This window comes from Nakaseomyces glabratus, chromosome G, assembly GCF_010111755.1.
Source record: "Nakaseomyces glabratus chromosome G, complete sequence".
Taxonomy (NCBI): Eukaryota; Fungi; Ascomycota; class Saccharomycetes; order Saccharomycetales; family Saccharomycetaceae; genus Nakaseomyces; species Nakaseomyces glabratus.
Genome location: NC_088957.1, coordinates 98,325 through 117,304, shown reverse-complemented (window position 1 = coordinate 117,304; position 18,980 = coordinate 98,325). Strand labels below are relative to the sequence as shown.

Sequence of the window (18,980 nt, the reverse complement as noted above, 5' to 3'; positions counted from 1 at the left end):
GTAAATCATAATATCTATTCCAATATGGAAGTTACCCGGCCGGGGAAGTTGGGTTGTTTCTTTTTCAGCAAAAAAGGGGTTCGTCTACTGTTACTATATATGTGACGTGTTACGTATATAGGTATAATTTGACTTATATCTCCCTCGGTTATCATTTTTTCCGATAATAAGTCACATGGTCCCGTCTTGATTCGTTTTACTATGCGCTGCTACTGTTATCTATTGCCTGGATGGGTTATGGTCTGCATACAAAGCATTTTTGTTTAACGCAGTACATCTGGTATCGGCTATAGGAGGTTAGTGCAATTAATGGGTTTCTGTTCTGGGGAAATTGGTGTGATTAGTGAGTGTTGGCAACACATCCCATTTCAACAATGGATAAATTGCCGTTGTTGCCGTATACATTCGGGAGGCTACACAAAATATATGTGAATAGATGCTTAAGCTCTTCTTCTATTTGCTATGTAGTTTACATAAAAGAGGGGTTGATTTGGTTATAGAAATGTGGGGGTGATAGAATAAAATATGATAACGGAAAAAAAAAAATAGTCTGTACGCCCACCCGTCCAGGTCTCTATACTTGTAATGATGTTAAAAGGGAATTTATTTTATTATTATTATATCATTTCCTATTTCATACTGATAACGACATGTGTGTGTGGGTGAGAAAAAGAAAATATAACATAAAAATCTATTTTCCTTCCTCTTTGTGGTTCTTATTTTTTTTTTAAAAGAAAAATCCTTAGTATCGGTTGAAATTAAGAAATTTATTCTAGCTTACCACCTCTTCTTTGGATCAAGTTCTTTCTGTCCTTGTCCAAGTGCAACTTGGTGATGACAACCTTGGATGGGTGCAAAGCAATTGGAACGGAAGCACCGTTGGACTTTTCCTTGGTGACCTTGTCAACTAGAATAGAGAACTTCAATCTGTAGACGGAAGAAACCTTACCTTCTTGACCCTTCTTGGAACCACGGGTAACCAAAACTTCGTCGTCTCTTCTGATTGGCAAAGCCTTGACACCGTATTGAGCTCTCAATTCCTTGGACAATGGAGCAGACAATAGGACACGACGCTCAGAGGAGGAAGCGGTGAAGTAAGCCTTTCTGGCCTTTCTTCTGTCAGAGGAAACGTCTGTAAAAATTGTAGTAACTCACTTATCTTTTCATCTTTTTTCGTCAATATCAAAATCAAAATCCTTTTTCACTTATAATGTTCAGAAATTTCATTTTCGCCATAGTCACACCTCTAATACACCAAAAGACTTGTTGCTTTCTGCTATATCTGATTCCATATCATAGATCTCAACCATAAATACCATAATAAACCGACTAATACCACAGACGAAAAATCATTCATTATAAGTAAAAGACAAAAAAAATTAGCAAGTAATAACATCTATGTTAGTAAAACAATTCTGGGATATCCAACATCAGTGCGCCACTTAACCAATCTAAATCTATTGCCTATATCTTCTTAACAGCCTTCATAGATTGGACAGTGCGTTCTTCAAGTAAGTCGCATTTTGCTTCATCATTCTATAACATACCTAGTGATTGCTTAGCCATCTTGTGTGTTTCTATATGTGTTGATTCGGTGCTATTTCAAAAAGACGCCAACTGAAATAAATAACGCTATTATCTAATATACGCAATATGCGCAGGTAATAGGCGCTTTCTATAATATCTAATTGACTGTCCAGTCCTGACAAACTATCAGAGCTGGCCTACAATCTGTCACTGGTAGTACAGAATTGCTAGATGGACTACCTCCAACCTGGAATTTTTGCCAAAAGTTTCAGCTTTCCCACCGCAGCACGACCAGATTCTGCCTAGCACTTTGCAACCCTCTGCCTAGCGAACGAAACTAAGTGAAACTGATGGGAACCCTGGGCAGAGCCAACAGTACCACTGAAGCGAGACGATCGGTCTAGCCTGGGCTCGCCTCTTGCTGCCCACACCAGCCCAGCACTGGCCCGCTGTTCAGCGAGGCACACTTCCAGACCCACCAACAAGTGGAACGATCCTGCCTACTCTCTGCTGAGGATGACGGAGTAACTCACAAGATGGAAGAGCATCAGGGGACATCACGACTATCAGTACCAATTGGCAATACCGAAATCACGTGACAAATTATTTCTAGATTCGAAGGTTTTTTTTCCGTATACGGAAACATGAAGTACAAGTTTGAAAACCAGTCATCTTATTTGAAACGTTTGGGTGTTGTGTATGGGTGTTCCATTAGCTACAGTCACAAATGTACTCAAGTCGGTATTACAATGCCTGTCGGTACTATCTATATATTTGTCGTTAAGGTAGTATACTGGAAGGATCTCTATGAGGTATGAAACATTATGACTTTATTGAGATTCCTGCTAGAGCTTGAGTCAATTTTACTATGATATAGATTTTTAGATCATTCTTATTAATATGCTATAAGCAGGACTACTAAAGTATTTAGAACAATAATAACTAGTATTATTGTGCCACTCAAAGTGTTAGCGGTGGAGGAAATCATTCCGTCTTCCGCTGGTACCGATGTGACTATTTCATTTATCGGTTCCTTTTTAGTTTTTGCAGTCCCTTGGCTAATTTCTTTGAGGATAGATTCACAAGTATCCTTCCGAGTTATGGTCGCGCTGTTAAACCGAACGTATTTCGGGTTAGTTGGGCATATGTGATCCTCTAATTTTAATTTGTAGTAAAGCTTACTCAATTGCAAGGACAGCTTTTGATTTACTGAACAGTCTGAGAATTTTCCATACTTCCCTAATGTACCATCTGTTTTGATATCTGTACAGTCGACTTCCCCACAAACGTAGTTAAATAAAGTCTTGTAATGATCTTGATCGTCATTACTAGGTAATGCCAGGCAAGGTAAAATCTCATCCAAGCAAGAACATTTCTCGTCATTAGGTGTCGGTGGTAAAATATCAGACGCTAACCAATTATTATTATGGCTTTTCTCCGGGCAATCAAGTTTGCGAACATTAATGGATTTCCTTGAGACAGCTTGATCTGAAAGATTGACACCCTTAGGGGTTGCTTTCCTATATGCTTTTTTCAAATTATCAAAATCAGGTAGCTTCTCTACTTCATTATTTTTGTTAATTTTAACAACACCATATTGATTTTCCTCCTCAAAATACATATAAACTAAACCGCCAGACCATACAGAAGACATTTTCTTACTGAAGAGGGCGGCTACTTCTGTAAATGGCCTGGGTCTAACCAAGTTACACCCAAATTCAGAGAAAAACACTGGAACAGGGAAGTCAGTAAATTCTTCAGTTCTTTCTTTGTAGCCGCTGGTGCCGTATGTAGAATAGCCACACCACTCATACATATTTATGCCATAGAAATCTGCTGAGTTTTCTCCACATACAAAATATTTGGAAAGATTTATTCTAGTTTCAGCATCGTCATTCGTTGAATAACCTACAGGGATATTCCTATATCCCTTTTGTTGCATATAAGTCTTTACATCTCTAATTGCCGCCTTCACAAATGGTGAAGCATCAGTATTATATTTGTCATTGGTCACTTCATTACCAGCAAAAAAGCCTAAAACATTGTTATAAAAATGCATGGCATCAACTACATCTCTATACCTAGACCATACTTTAACATCCCAACTAGGGTTATTACGGACTATGGATATTTCTGGTTCTGCGAGATCGATGAGCACATATATACCTGCATCAGAAAATGCCTTCATGCATGTATCATGTGAAGAGCTGGGGTCAATATGATACACTCTTATTGTATTGATTCCAAGCTCCACCAGATATGGTAGATCACGGAGACATATATGTGGGTCAGCAAGAGGATCTACATATGGTGTACCATCATATAATTCACTATCCTGATCAACTTGCTGTTGGTATGCAATGCCTTTCATAAAAAATTGCTCACCAGTTTCACTATTGAAGAATTTATTGCCTTCGATTTCGATAGTAGGTAACTGCAAAGACCATTTGCGTAATAAGACCTCATCAGCTAGCTGAGCTGATGTTGCTACCACAGACAAAGCAAAATATAATAATTTCTTCATGAGGTATACCAATTTCCCTTGTGTTGTCTAGACACTTATAAAATATTGAAACCTATTGTGGATAATTTCTTCATTATATATTCACCCGCATGAATAAATGAATAATCTCTGAATTATGTACTACATCTTAGTTTATTTTCTATTCTATCAATTGTTTTTGCGGTTCCAAAAGCACCCGACACTTTAATTGGGAGCTTTTTATTAAGTTAGCGCTCACAAAAACTAATGAAGTGTAACAAAGATCAGAGACAAAATGAAAAAAAAGTACATGAAAAATAATAATATGGTTCCTCTTAATATATATAAGGTAAAGAAACTCCTGAAAATATAAAATAACTAAAATACAATACCAAAACGGATTTGCTAGTTGAAGGACGATCAGTCGTAAAAACAGCGGGATATAACCAGTATCTCTATAAATATTTTAAAACCGTCTTCGAACCATAACAAATAAACCCATCAATCAAATAAAAAAATTCTTGATGTAGTATGGAGGTAAATGATGAAAAAAATAAATCTATTATCTTGAACTCGTTTAATATCAAATGATGAAATGTGGAATAAGAATAAACAATAAAATCACGCAAATTATTGAAATGGATTATTTGATTGTAGACCAGGTCTTTAGAGATGGAGTATGCGTGTAGTAATGGTTACTGTATGTGGAAATACCAAAACCAGTATCGTTGTTGCTTACATTTCTTGGTTGCACCAAATTGTGGAAAGTACCAGTTAATTGGTGACCCAAGTCCTTAGCAACATGGGAAGAAGCAACTGCTGGGCCTACGATGCAACCAGCAAATACTAGGAAAACGATAATGTAAAGGGTTAGGTATCTCTTGACCATTCTCTTTCTTAGACGAGATTGTTTCAAAGAATAAATTGGTGGACGGATTTGACGCGATGGCTTTAACCAGAATAACATGATGGAGTGGAACTTGTCAATGGCTGGAATACATAGAACTGGGAATTGGGCAAATAGAATAACATGACCTAGAACGAAATCAGCAGCAAATTCAGAAAGTTCAATGACCTTAGCAGTTAATTCTCTTGTTGGTTGAGTCCAAGCCATGTAACCAAAACCGGAACCGTACCATTTACCTGTCCAGAAGGCAGTGTTTGCATGGTCATTCTTGAATTCTCTAGTCAACATCAAGACAGTCATACATTGGAAGATCAATCTTTGACATTGAATCATAGTAACAACACCAAGCAACATTCTAGTGAAGTTGAAACCTTCAAGAACCCACATGACGATGAAGAAACCAATGTGAACAATGACGGCAATACCGTGAGCAAAACCAGCCATAACTGAACCAGTTCTCTTACAGCACATACCGAACAATGGACCAGAACAACAAGACATACCCAAAACGAAGAACAGAACACCAATATCAATGACAATTGGAGCCAAAGTACAGATGATAATACGTAGAACAGAGTTCACTCTATCGTCATCAGTAGTCTTAACACCTGTTTGGGCGTTAATGAAAGTGAAACCAACAAAACAACCTGCAGCGTAAATAGCATTTGGAATAATCTCGGCTAGAATCAAGTTGGTTCTGTGAGCTCTGCTTGCATCACCTGCAGCCTTTTCAGATTCATCACCAACCAACTTACGTTTGAAACCGGTAATACGAGATCTAGCCATTCTAACGTAACCAATCCAGGAGTTTCTGTGGTATTTACTATTACCTCTAGATAACCATCTAATGTAGTCTCTGTAATCCAAGAAGAAGTCTTCCCAGGAGAATTGATGTGGGTTGAAAATAAATGGAGAGAACAGCAGGGCGGACAGTGAGGCCCAGAACCATAGGAGAGGAGCTTGCCAGTGGGCAACGGTACCGAAAAGCAACATTAGCATTGATCTAGCACCCATATAAATGGCAGAGCCTGCAAATCTGGAGTACAAAATGGAGAATGGGATACGTGAGGTTGCAAAACCTCTACCAGTAGAAATATAACGAGCACCACCAACAGTCAAATCGCTCAACAAAGCAGATGAGTAGATTTGACCAGCAAACACTTCAAACATTGGGGATAGGGAAAGAATGTGACGGAAGAATCTTTGGGTAGCCTTCCACAGACCACGTTCAATCAATTCTTGCACAACAATAGGAACAAAGGCAATCCAGAAAACAATGAAAATAGATAATGTGTAACGTCTGACCCAGTCAATAGCTGGAGAGAAGTTGTAACAACCAATTGGATACAATACATCTGTCTTTGGCTTGTTCTTATCGTAAATACAAATAATAGATTCGTGTGCAAGAGCGTGTAAATTAACCAAAGTCAACATAAACATTTGAAGAGACAATTGAATGAACAAGTTATTCAAATGGAAACCAGGGTGCGCATAGTAGAAAGTCAAGAAACGGTCAATTGGAAGTTGTGTACCTAGATAGTAGTATTCACGGGACAACATTTGTTCACCCATACCAGCACCAATCTTAGTTGTGAAATTCAAAATTGTACCAAAACCTAAATCTCTACCTTTACCACATTGATAGTATTCACAGTGCTTAATACGACCACCACGTAATAGGGCATTCATACCGGCGTAAATATCTTCGTTCAAATGCAAACCCTTTTGAGCCTTTGAAATACCACCTCTGGTAGTCATGAAAGTAGCGTTGATGAAATCCGGGTGACCATAATGCAGTTTACCACCAATTTGAGCCAATGTACGAGCAAAAAGAGTACCAAATGTTTGTTCTTTACCAGCGGCAACATCACCAAGAACACCAGAGTTTTCAGAGAAAATATATTCTCTGGCACCAACAATAGCAACTGGGTGATTTGTGTTTTGATCTTCGTATTTTACACCTGGAGAGTATGGGTACACTTGTTCAGCATTCAATTCTTCAAATTCAGCAAGAACAGATCTAATCTTCAAACATTCTTCCAAATAGTTGTCTTGGTTAGCATCGATCAATTGGATATATTCACCTCTGTAGAAAATCAAAGCATGGTTCTGGTTATCAGATTTACCATCACCAAGAATAGGGTTACCAGACAGTTGGACTCTGAACTTAGGACGTCTACGACCATTCTCCAAGATTTCACAGTGACCGTCAATCAAGGCTGAGTAAATTCTTGGTTCTTCACCTTCGTTTAGTGGAGGTTCTTCATCCAAGTAAGCAATTTGTAGATCAGGGTAAGCTCTCAACAAGAATTCAGCGTTTTCCAGTTCATGTGGTTTAAACTTAGCCAATCTTTGCATAGAAACCAAGAACTTAAACTTTCTTCTAGCCATTTTTTCCAATTCCCTTTCAAGACCTTCGGCATTACCACCAAACATTTGAACAATTTCAGGGTTTTCGACACGGTATAGCAATTTGATAGCTCTAGCATAATTCATAAAACCAGAAACAGTACGGTACAAAGTTTGAGATCTCAAAGAAGCCCAAATACGTGTACGTAGAGTATATTCAGGAGCAGCAGACTTGAAACCAATACAGTAGAATGGAAGATCATCAATTTGGTTCTTCAATGCATCTTCCTTCTCAGGATCTTGATCATCCATACCTTCATAAGCAGCAGTCTCTTCGGCCAAGATTTTGGTGTCCTTAACAAAACATTCCCATTCAACTGGGTGTAATTGCTTCAAGTATTCCAATAGAGTAACTCTGGAGAATTGGTCATCCTCTCTGATAATTTCTCTCAAAGACAACAAAATTCTTTCAGCATAGTGAGGAGTCAAAACGGTAAAAGTTGGCATGTTGTCAACTGGCAATGGTTCTGGCATTGGGGTGGCCAAGGATTGGGCAAAGAAAGAAATACGACGTTCAGCTTCAGAGTTTCTTGGGAAAAACTCAGTTTCAAAGTTGTTATCATCCTGAGAAACAAAGAAAGTTGGGGCTCTCAAAGTTCTCTTACCTTCAATTTCAGATGGAACTTGATGGTATAATAACTTTTGGACATGGTCAATGGCAAGCAAATGTTCTCTGTACATTGAGATAATGATAGCGTTCCAGACTTGGGAAATTAAAACCTTTGGCTTGTATTTGATTTCCATATCAGTAGTAGCCAAAATCTTGGAGTAAATTCTCTTTGGCAATCTAGTGAAAATGTTTCTCCATGGAGTCAAAATAGAAATACCCAAGTAGAAAGATTTACCAACGGAAAAGACAGTGTTGACAACAATGTACCACAGATAGGTATCCAAGAAGAACAGAATAAAATCGGTAGCAATCATCAAACCCAAAACAATCTTTGATTGATGTCTACATAGCTTTGAACCCCACCAGTATTCACCAGTACATCTCATGGTAGTGGTAGACAAAATTCTGATTGGATCTCTTAGAGATAGAATCAAGAAGTAGTATGATTCAGCGTACTTAGCAGCAAAAACAGTAACCCAAACCAGGTAAGACAACCATCTGTCAAGACCATGCAAAGGTGCAAAGGAGGCAGTGAAGGTTTGAGAAGCGACGTAACGTCTGGTAGACTTTTGCATGTAGGACGTGAACAGACCACCCAATGGCATGACTGAGAAAAATAGCAATGTAGCGACTGCAACAAAGAACATGACCGCAGCAACCGCGTGGCCTGCCTTTGATTGAACAGTGTCCTTTTCATAAGCGAAGACAAAAATAATTGGACCCAAGTTAACTGCAAAAATCAAACATAAGAACCAAAATCTACGGGAAAGATGTTGAGCACCTGCCCATTTTCTTGGAACAAAAGACCATTCACAGATTGTAGCTAGAAGTTGGATGAAACTGGCAACAGTACCACCAAGAGCAGCACTAGCCCACTTGTAGGCAGCTGGTGGTTGATTGTTGACCAATTGTTGATAGTTGTGTGTGTAGAAAGTTGGAGAGTTGTAGGCAACGTACATCCAGAAAATGGTAACGTGCATGATCCAAATACGGTTAAAGTTTGTGATCATGTGGAACCAAGAACGGGTTTCTTTGTAAGTCTTGAAGAAAACGTCATCCCAGCTAACCTCACCTAATCTCAAGTAACGTTCTTCAGCTGGAATCTCGATCAACTTAGTGCTGTCTTCGAAGACAATCTTAGCGATACCTTCTGGATACCAGAATAGCTGGTTAACATCATCATAACCAATGACCTTGTGGTGGTCCTTTTCACGCTTAACGTAACGACCGTCGACAATTTCGTAGACTTGGTTTCTGATGAAACGGTAAAGTGGAGTGATAACTCTGTTCAAGTAGTCACCCTCTGGCATTGGCTCGGTTCTCTGTTGGCATAGAGGAGAGTTCAAGTAGTCAGTGGCACACTTGTAAATGAAACACAGACACTCCGAGGTGAATCTCACTTGGTTAGCTTCACCCCAGATCAAAAGGTATAGAGCGATTTGACGAACTCTTTCGATTGGAGTTAAGGCATTCATCTTAGTCTTCCATCTGAAATCAGCGGCTTCTAAAGAGTTGTCACCTTCCAGTTTATTTAGAATGTCTTCAGCATCCTCTGGATTAGCCTCCTCCATGGCCTTCTTATTCTTCTTCTTGGCCTTTCTGGCCTTTCTGGATAGTTTACCCAAGCTCATGTTTCTGAAACCGACTTCATCATCCATATCTAGTTGGGCGGCGAAGTACCATTTCTTGTAGTTGGCTGTATCACCGCCGATATAATCGGCGTGTAAAGACAGCAAAGCTTGGTCTGGAGCCATTCTAGAAGTTCTAGAATCTAGAAGAGTCATGAAGTGGTCGAACATGTTTCTCATGGAGTCTCTTTGGAAACCGAATTTGTTCGTTAGGTCAATGAAGACATCCTCGATCTGTTCGATTGGCACTGGTGATTGGCTGTCTGCGGTCCATGCTGGGTATGGATCGTTAGGCAACGCCATAGCGATGGCATTAGGATCGTAAGCAGACATGCCATTACCGTATATAGGAGTTGAGGATCCAGAGTTTGGATCGCCGTTGTAACTCATTTGAGATGGCGTGTATTGACCAGATTGGTTCATGTTCTGATAGTCGTAACCTTGCACACCAGGAGGGCCGTAACTGCTGAAATCGGAGAAGTTCTCCATGTCTTGGCCCATCATGTTTGGAGGTGGTGGTGGTTGGTTGTAGTAGTCACCACCGCTGATGTTTGGGTCGTAGTAACCTTCGTCACCGTACATGGCTTGACCATTCTGTTGGTCTTCTGGTTGGTAATAACCTTGGTTATTATCATAGTAGCCCTGATCGGACATTTGTTGTCCGTTATTATTGTAAGACATAGCGAATGTATATCAAACAAGAGCAAAAAAAAAAGATAAAACTCTAGAAATGAAAGAAAAGGCAAAGATAAACTTTTTTTTTAAAATAAATTCTAAGCGAATGTGAATTTGTTATATCTTTTCTTCCTTTGGTATTTGATCTTTTTTTTTCAGTCCTTTCTTTTCAAATATATTGCTACTTTTCCTAAGCGATAGGGAATTAATAGCAAGATTCGAAAAGACCCTTTACCTTTTAAATGAAAGGATCAAGAAAGAGAAAAATCAGAAATCGAAATGTTCTAATACTTTTTTTTTTACAAAGAAAATCAAATTGTAATTGTTTGCTCCCATTTTATTAATTCTTTATTTAAAATAAAAAAAAATCATGAGAATAATAACATGTTTTTTCGGATCAAATTTTTTTTTGCAATTTTAGATTACTTTCAAGCTATTCTCTACTAAAAATTACCACCCTTACACACAATGCAGTAACAAATACTCGCACGGTTCATGCAGTTTCCCAAGCTTCTCTATTTCTTGTAATTTACAATTTTTTTTTTATTATTAGAGGGACTAAGCTGATACACGAAGAATAGAAAAATTTCTTTTAATTTTTTTAAGTTACAATAACGCGTCCCTCCATTCAACAATATGGCGTGCTGTAAAGGAGCTTTCAATATGTGGTAGATAGTTCGAGCAAGTCAAAGCAGCATGGGGCACACAGTATTATAGATCCATATTGGAAAAAAAAGAAAGGAGATCTGTTCTGCTTTCTTTCTTTTTGGTATGTGCGTATATATCTCAGCAGGAAAAAGGAATTCCTAGATCTCAGAAAAAAAGAAAAAACAAATATGTTTTTCTCTACAGACGTCTCTTTGCCACCGAGCTACCACAACTACTACCCCCTCCTTCTCTGCATCATTTGCCTTCTCCCTCCCTCACCTCTTGCCGCAAACCACCCCCTCTACGGCCATTATCTCATGGATACGGGAACTATCCCTTTCTTTTTTTCTTTCCCCCTTTCAAATAGATCCGTCTCTCGACTGGTTGCAGGTATTTGACGCAGAAATAATAATAGATCCAGATCTCTCCCCACCCCTTCTATCTCTAGGAGACCGCGCATTGAATCTTAAACGCACTAGTGAGCACACATACAACTACGGCATTTTCTCAGTCTTTAGCCAGGCAGTGCGTAGAAAAAATGATGGAAGTAAAAAAAAGAAAGAGACGCGGTTTTCTGTAGGGCATTGTTACTAGCGAAAAGTACAGTCTCTTAAACCCCTGTAGAAAGAACAGAAAAAGCAATTTCTACATAAAATAGAGATGGCTGGTCAATATGTGTATAGAAACTAGCACTTGAGAAGTGGGCTACGGGGTTTCTCTCAAGCTCTCTCACAAGTTGTGTTAACTATCCTTGCCCTTGAGTTATGAATTAGACACCAATGGAACCGGAAGTGAGTGGAAATCGATTTGTGGGGAGAGTTATGTGTAGACGCGTTTTGCGATCGTGTCTTGTGTACTTATGAGCCACGGGTTAGAGAGCTGAATTTTCGCGTTTTCTTCTTGGTCCAGGGCTACTGCATTTTCTATCGTAACCGAACAAGTGAGAATTAGAAACGCGAATTGCAATCGCTTCAGTGTTCCTGGAATGGAGGGGGGGGATTGGGTGATAGGAGAAGCAATATGGATTACGCGTCAAGGATCGGATATTGAAGTTATATGCTACCATTAACAGTAACTTCCGGCAACTACAGATTTGTAACGATTGCATAAGGAAAGAAAACGGAAATACAGGGTTTTATGTGTGTTGGCTATGCTATGAGCTACGTAGATTCTTAAAGACCTTTATAATTCTTCGCATAAGAGTGTGCTTCTTGAACCAATTTTGCAATTGAGATCTTTTCCGATGTTTGATGGCATTTCCACTGTGGTATGAACATGAATTAAACACACTCATCCACTCCAAGGGCCTATGAGTAAGCTCCTGTGTGTGTTCGTCCTGTATATTGCTGTCCTCTTGGGATGTCCCCACGGAATGCACAGTGGCAGTGCTGCGGATGAGATCATCCAAAAACAGCAACGCCACTTCGTACTTGTTAAACTTCAGATCTGTGTCCTCTATCTCTGTGCCTTGTATTACGTCCTCTTTGGTTTTGTTCTCGATCAGTCGAGTGCTGAGCTGCTTGGCCCACGTATTACATCTACATCTAAAGCCAAGGTGTTCACTTAATAGCGAACCGTCCTTGGCATTGACCAGATCAAGGATCACTTGCCTTATACCTACTACACTCTCTCCTGAATTGCTTTGAACTGTACCTTTGAGAAGCCACTCACACATAAGAAGAAAGCATGCCTCGTCTAAGTTCTGGTATAACGCCTGTTGCGCCATTACAATTTTCATAAACTGTACAAAGCACTTCTTACTGACCAACAGTAGCGTACTGAGGACTATCTTGCGAGTCTCATTCCTGTAACCAATTTCGACATTCTTACCTTCACCAATGACTGTAAACTTCAAGCTGGAAAGTAACGTTATGGGAAAATAGTTAAGCTTACTCCATCTGTAGTATATGCGAGACAGCACTGAGTCAGGGTCCTCTACTAACATAGTCATGTTATATCGAGTTTTATAGTTACTATGTGTGTGGTCCTTATGTATCTCTTCCCTACAAAGCGCTCTGATGTGGTCAACCCATATGAACTCTATTAGTATTTCAATAAGGAACAGGAATTTGTTGCTGTAGTATGAATTCACAGTAAACTTGCTTTGTGATGCGTTATTCACTTGTTCAAGCGTGCGAGTAAGCTCAACTGTCATCGGCACGATACAGAGCGCTATCATATATAGATTGTCATGCAGAGTGACGCATTTCCTCTGTTCGGTAACACTAATTATTTGTTCTTGTATGATCTCTATTAAATGTGGTAATGTATGGGTGTCAATTTTGGAGTTGGATACATGCGTAGGAACCTTTAGAAGGGCATCAAATTTACGCCGGCTCAAACTCTTCGAATCGAAACGCAATGAATAATTCACCACGCTTTCTGTCTCAGTAGATAAGTAGAATGCACATCTTTTTTGACCGTCTTTGATAGGGCGCTTATGGTATTTGATGCTAGGAATGTTCTCGTGCTGAACCGATAGGACATTCATATCTGCGGGCGGTATCTATTGTATATTTACGGTATATAGGTGGCATGGGAGCAGAGCTGACTATGAAATAGTATATGACAGGCTGCTACTATTTTTAAATTTTTGGTATATTATTGTTGATACGTGTGTGGTGAATTCTAATTGCGCGCCATTGATATATGACACAATAACATATTGAATCGAGAGAATACGACCAAAACGTTAAATAAATGATATATAAATAAATGATGCCTACGACAACAAAAAGAACACTAAAAAAAGTATGATGAATATAAGAATTAAATTAATAACTCAAATTGTACATATGAGAGTATACATCCGAAATGTTGCTAAGAAACTACAGAAAATTAAGGTCTAAATAGTAAAAAAAATTGTAAATTTGTTAATTTTTAAAATTGAGATTAATTTCCTTAGTCGAACAAACCGAAACCCATGTCGTCATCGGATTCGTCTTCTTCTTCAGCAGCAGCTTCTTCAGCTGGAGCAGCGTCACCGGAGGCAGCAGCGGCAGCTGGGGCAGCGGAAGCGTAGTTCTCTGGGTTTTCGATTCTGTCGATCAATTCTTCAATTTCTGGGTAGTGGTAAGAAGAAGCGATAGCGACGGCCAACAAGTTCTTGTAGTTGTTGATCAAAGTGTGACCAACAGATGGCAAGGTTGGGTAACCGGCAGCCAAAGAGATAGCAGCGACGGTGGTGACGGCAGAGACGAAGTGGGAGACCAATTCTTCGTCGGTGATATCCAAGATGGTGGATGGGAAGACTTGACCTTGGTCGTAGACTTGGACAACAGTCAAACCGTAAGTGAAAGGAGAGATGTTCAACAAGTTCAACAAAGAGGCTTCAGATGGACCGACTCTGTTACCGGCTTCAACGACCTTAACGTCAGAGACAATTTCAATGGTACCTCTGGCAATCTTGGTTGGGACACCAAGAGCTTGGAAGAAAGAGGTCTTACCTGGTTCCATACCGGTGTTCATGGCCTTAACCCAAATGTCTTCTGGAGCGACAGCACCAGATCTAGCTGGAGCGGCAACCTTGTTGGCGACAATGACTTCCTTGATGTCCTTTAGGGATTCGTTGGTGAAAATGAAACCAACGTTACCCTTGATGAAAGGCAACAACTTTTCGTAGTCTGGCAAGTCAGAGATGAAACCTCTGATAGCTCTTCTGACCATGGTGTTCTTACCCATCAAGACAACACCTCTGCCTCTCAAAGCCTTTCTGACTTGGTGCATTTGTTGGGAAGAGACATTGTCAACACCAACAACAAAGATGGACTTGTACTCTTCCAAGTACTCTCTCAATTTAGCGAAGTATTCAGCCTTCTTTTCACGAATTCCTCCCATGATCAACTATTATATATGTGCTAGGATGTTTAAAGGTATTCCTGATTGGTTATCTAGGAGCTCTATTAAACGCCCAACAAAACAGAACCTACAATAATTTGTTTAAAAACCATTTTTTCTTCAAATACAAATTCTATTGGTAAGGAGCAAGAACAGAGAGATACACAATTGACCAAGCATAGCACCGGTAAGTTAGTGTGTTGTTGCGTGAAAGTCCAAGTCAAAGTGAAAGAAAAAAAATTTCAGTTCTTGTTTCGCCCGAATTCGTTCAAACTTTTGAAATTTTTCACACCCTTCATACGGAAGTCATGTGCAACATAGTCTAATACGTGCAGAATAAGTGTCTCGATAGCCGAAATCAGCATGCCAACTACCTATTCAGGCAATTTTGTTTTATCCCCCCTTCCCCCCTCCAAAACTTCTCAATTTATCAAAAAACAAATTCGATGATCTGGGAAACTTCAATTGAAACATTGGGTGTCCGGATGTACGTAATCTGTGATACAAGTCCCAAAAAAACAGTCACATAATTCTCTTGTATATATAATACTACACGTAACATCATATGATATGATACGTGTATGGTAACATTTGTTATAACACTGTGTACGGCATGTCATGCCTCTTCTTCCTCTTCTTCCTCTCTTCCTCCCCCCCCACTGCGAAAATAGGGTCTCTTTTACCCTCCCCACTTCCCAGCACTGTGCCATCGCATACCTACAAACTAAAAATTGACTATGGATTATACTGGGATAGTATTAAATTGTATAAACCTTGGAAATGATCTCAATTCTACAAGTAATAGTCAGTTTAAAGAACAATACTAATTTATAGAGATAAAATAAAACTGATTGAACAATGTCTGCGCCACCTCCACCTCCCCCACCGCCTATGGCACCGGCTGCCAGTGTGCCAAAGTCGGCGATGCAAGGCAGGGACGCTCTGCTAGGTGATATTAGGAAAGGTGCGAAGCTGAAAAAGGCTGTTACAAACGATAGAAGTGCGCCAATACTGTCCTCAGGCGGTGTGTCTTCTGCTCCCTCCTCCGCGCCCTCCGGATCATCCGCACCTCCAGTGCCGGTTTCTATACCTGGCGGCGCTCCTCAGCTGGGTGACATTCTCGCGGGCGGGATTCCTAAACTAAGGTCAGTGAGCGGGTCGAATGCTCCTCCTGGCGGTGCTCCACCTATTCCGGGAGCTCCACCACCACAGCAGGCACCTAAAATGCCATCCGGGAGACCGAACATGCCCTCCGGTAGACCAACAAACAGAAGTCATCAAAAGAAAAGCTCGATATCGTCAATTGCTTCTTCTGCCCCTGCTCCTCCTTCAGCTCCACCTCCCCCATCAGCACCTGCCCCACCATCAGCACCATCTATGCCTTCGATGAGACCCCCTAAGCACGAATCAAAGACTCAAAATCAAAATAGTATACCGTCTGCACCAGCGCCACCGGTGCCTGGTGCTCCGCCAGCACCACCTACATCTGCGCCTTCTATACCTTCAGCTCCAGCTCCACCTGCACCACCAGCGCCTCCAGCACCACCAATGGCAGCAGCGCCTCCAGCACCACCAATGGCAGCAGCACCACCAGCACCACCAGCGCCTCCAGCTCCTCCTATGAACTCGGCGCCTTCTGCACCACCTGCACCACCTGCACCACCCGCGCCACCAATGTCGTCAGCACCATCTATACCAGCCCTCAATTCCCAAAGCGATAACTCCCCAGCATCAAATCCACCACCATCCATACCAGGTGGTCTGCCATTCCTGGCAGAAATAAACGCCAGAAGATCTGAGAAAGGTGTTGTAGATGATAAAACAGTTTCACACGCTAGTAACAATGCCAGTACAAGCACAAACAGGGCACCATCTCCTCCATCCGCCCCTCCTGCACCACCAGTGGCATCTGCACCATCAATTCCATCAGCACCAGCACCTCCAGCTCCACCAATTAGTTCAGCCCCATCGATACCATCAGCGCCAGCCCCACCGGCCCCACCGGCCCCACCAGCTCCACCAGCTCCTCCTGTGGCTGCAGCACCACCAGCACCACCAGCACCACCAGCTCCTCCTATGGTATCTGCACCTCCGGCACCACCAGCACCCCCTGCGCCCCCGGCTCCTTCTATGACTTCTGCTCCCCCGGCACCTCCAGCACCTCCAGCGCCAGCTCTACAGGCGGCAAAAAGCATGAAGTCATCTTCGCCGCCACCTGTTTCATCTGGCCCGTTACCATTCCTGGCCGAAATACAGAAGAAACGTGACGATAGATTTGTGGTCGGAGGCGACTCTAATTATTCCACAAAGGTTGAACAGACAGATATACAAGGTGCAGCAGGTAGCGCGCCAACAACTTCTGCTCCCCCTCCACCTCCAGCTGGTGGTGCAGGCATGTCTTTCATGAGTGAAATAGAGTCCAAATTGAAGCATTCACATCACGAGCCTGCACCTTCATCTGCAGCACCACCTCTTCCTCCTTCTGCTCCTCAAATACCTACGTCAACCGCACCTCCAGTTCCCAGTGTAAAAGCAAGTGGTGATAGTCATGGCGCTGCTCCAAGTAACTCTTTCATGTCTGATATCGCTGCATCCTTAGCTGCAAGAAATAGCCATGGAGCTGACGCACCAGATGTCCCATCTGTACCACCACCACCATCCGCCCCTCCTGCACCTTCCGCACCTGCTCCACCATCAGCTCCTGCTCCGCCATCGACCTCAGCTCCTGCCGCTCCTCCAGCTCCGCCACCACCACCTTCCGCTCCTATGACTCCTGCAGCCCCTCCACCTCCTTCTGCGCCTTCGATGCCAGCAGCTCCTCCACCACCTTCCGCTCCTGCGCCATTAACACATTCAGCTCCACCACCACCTCCTGCGTCTACAAGCTCACAACAAACTCAATCAACAGATTCTGCTGGTAATATCAAACATAGATTATTCTCTAGTGGAACAGCTGAGAGAAAGGTTAATCAATATACTAATGCTCCTGAAATTGATGTTGGTTTGGTAACTATTAATGGTAGCAGTAGCACTACGGGAACGAAAATTCAGTCAGGAAAGGTAACAGTGGATGACTCAAGATTCAAATGGACAAACGCTAACCAACTCCCTAAACCAAGACCATTTCAAGGCAAGACTAAGCTATATCCAAGTGGTAAGGGTACAAGTGTTCCACTTGATATTTCCAGTTACGCCTAAAATTCATTCGATGAGCCAATTTTATTAATGATAAATTTTCTATAGTAACGCAATAGGGTTTTCTAGTTGTCTGTGTTTATTTTTATGCTATACCTTTTAATGATTTTCGATGTAATTTTTAAGCTATTTACAATTCTATATTTTATCCTAGAGTAATATCGTTACTCAAACTTGAAGGATGCGAGATTTACTCATCCCAACCATCTTTCCAGCGTTTCTCCCAGAAGTCACAGTTGAATTTTGGTTTGCCAAGTTTCACGTTGACCTTATTATGGGCATCACACATCCACCTACCGAGTTCTTCTCGAGAACTAACTTTTGGAGCATTCTCTCTAATATACTTCTCAAAGTCAGCAGCACACCAATTACAAGGGTATATGTGTGAGAAAATGTTCAGGAATTGGGACATTTCTTTCTGCTGAGTCTCTGAAGGAGTTTTTGGGTATTTTGCAGCAATGGAGTGTAGTAGAGACCATGAACTGGCACCGAGCTGCTGAACATCAGGTGGATCAATCTTCTTGTAAGTCTTAGAGCCAGGGATCAACTCCTCAGCAGAGTTATCGGTAGCAGCCATTGCAGGTATCACTGATCCAGCCTTGCTAATTGTTCCAGTAGCAAATTTAAAGTCTAATAATGTATTACAAGATCGACAACTATAAATAAATGGTTAGTAATAACGCCTATTGTTCGCTTAGTCATTGCAAATGTGCCACCTCGATACATACGGTTTCCCGTCCTCGTCATAGATAATCTTTCTTCCCGTCAGTCCTTCTTCTGGAGACATGCCTATATACTATACACTCAAAGGTTGGAATGAGACTGATCAATATTAAGTTACACTGTTTGAAACTCCTGTACTACTTGCTCTTATAATTTGCCATCCAGCTCATCGCATTCTTTCGTGTTTAACGTCTTGAGCGTTAGTCAGCATCAACCAAGATGATATGCACAACAAAGTAGTACGACTGGAAACTGTTAATAATAAGCCATATACTTTATGGAAATCTCTTTCAATTGCAACATCGCATATGATATGAAATTGCATCTGCAATGAATAAC

The 18,980-nt window shown here is 41.2% G+C and overlaps 7 protein-coding genes across 7 annotated transcripts; 1 reads left to right on the top strand and 6 right to left on the bottom strand.

Annotated features, from left to right (window-relative positions):
• Window positions 1-767: 767 nt before the first annotated feature.
• RPL26A (60S ribosomal protein uL24) lies at window positions 768-1,566 on the bottom strand (the record flags this gene model as incomplete). Its single annotated transcript, XM_446408.1, has 2 exons — window positions 768-1,132; window positions 1,548-1,566. The coding sequence occupies 2 exons, from the start codon at window positions 1,564-1,566 to the stop codon at window positions 768-770; spliced, it is 384 nt and encodes a 127-aa protein (XP_446408.1).
• An 856-nt stretch (window positions 1,567-2,422) lies between these two features.
• GAS2 (1,3-beta-glucanosyltransferase) lies at window positions 2,423-4,051 on the bottom strand (the record flags this gene model as incomplete). Its single annotated transcript, XM_446407.1, has 1 exon — window positions 2,423-4,051. One exon carries the CDS (start codon window positions 4,049-4,051, stop codon window positions 2,423-2,425), a length of 1,629 nt encoding a protein of 542 aa, XP_446407.1.
• Window positions 4,052-4,652: 601 nt separating this feature from the next.
• On the bottom strand, window positions 4,653-10,244 carry FKS1 (1,3-beta-D-glucan synthase; the record flags this gene model as incomplete). Its single annotated transcript, XM_446406.1, has 1 exon — window positions 4,653-10,244. One exon carries the CDS (start codon window positions 10,242-10,244, stop codon window positions 4,653-4,655), a length of 5,592 nt encoding a protein of 1,863 aa, XP_446406.1.
• Window positions 10,245-12,039: 1,795 nt separating this feature from the next.
• On the bottom strand, window positions 12,040-13,377 carry SPO77 (Spo77p; the record flags this gene model as incomplete). Its single annotated transcript, XM_446405.1, has 1 exon — window positions 12,040-13,377. The coding sequence occupies one exon, from the start codon at window positions 13,375-13,377 to the stop codon at window positions 12,040-12,042; it is 1,338 nt and encodes a 445-aa protein (XP_446405.1).
• Window positions 13,378-13,787: 410 nt separating this feature from the next.
• RPP0 (60S ribosomal protein uL10) lies at window positions 13,788-14,723 on the bottom strand (the record flags this gene model as incomplete). The annotated part of the gene is made up of 1 exon (XM_446404.1): window positions 13,788-14,723. One exon carries the CDS (start codon window positions 14,721-14,723, stop codon window positions 13,788-13,790), a length of 936 nt encoding a protein of 311 aa, XP_446404.1.
• Window positions 14,724-15,581: 858 nt separating this feature from the next.
• VRP1 (Vrp1p) lies at window positions 15,582-17,921 on the top strand (the record flags this gene model as incomplete). The annotated part of the gene is made up of 1 exon (XM_446403.1): window positions 15,582-17,921. The coding sequence occupies one exon, from the start codon at window positions 15,582-15,584 to the stop codon at window positions 17,919-17,921; it is 2,340 nt and encodes a 779-aa protein (XP_446403.1).
• A 187-nt stretch (window positions 17,922-18,108) lies between these two features.
• On the bottom strand, window positions 18,109-18,705 carry ERV1 (flavin-linked sulfhydryl oxidase; the record flags this gene model as incomplete). Its single annotated transcript, XM_446402.1, has 2 exons — window positions 18,109-18,574; window positions 18,647-18,705. 2 exons carry the CDS (start codon window positions 18,703-18,705, stop codon window positions 18,109-18,111), a joined length of 525 nt encoding a protein of 174 aa, XP_446402.1.
• Window positions 18,706-18,980: the final 275 nt, after the last annotated feature.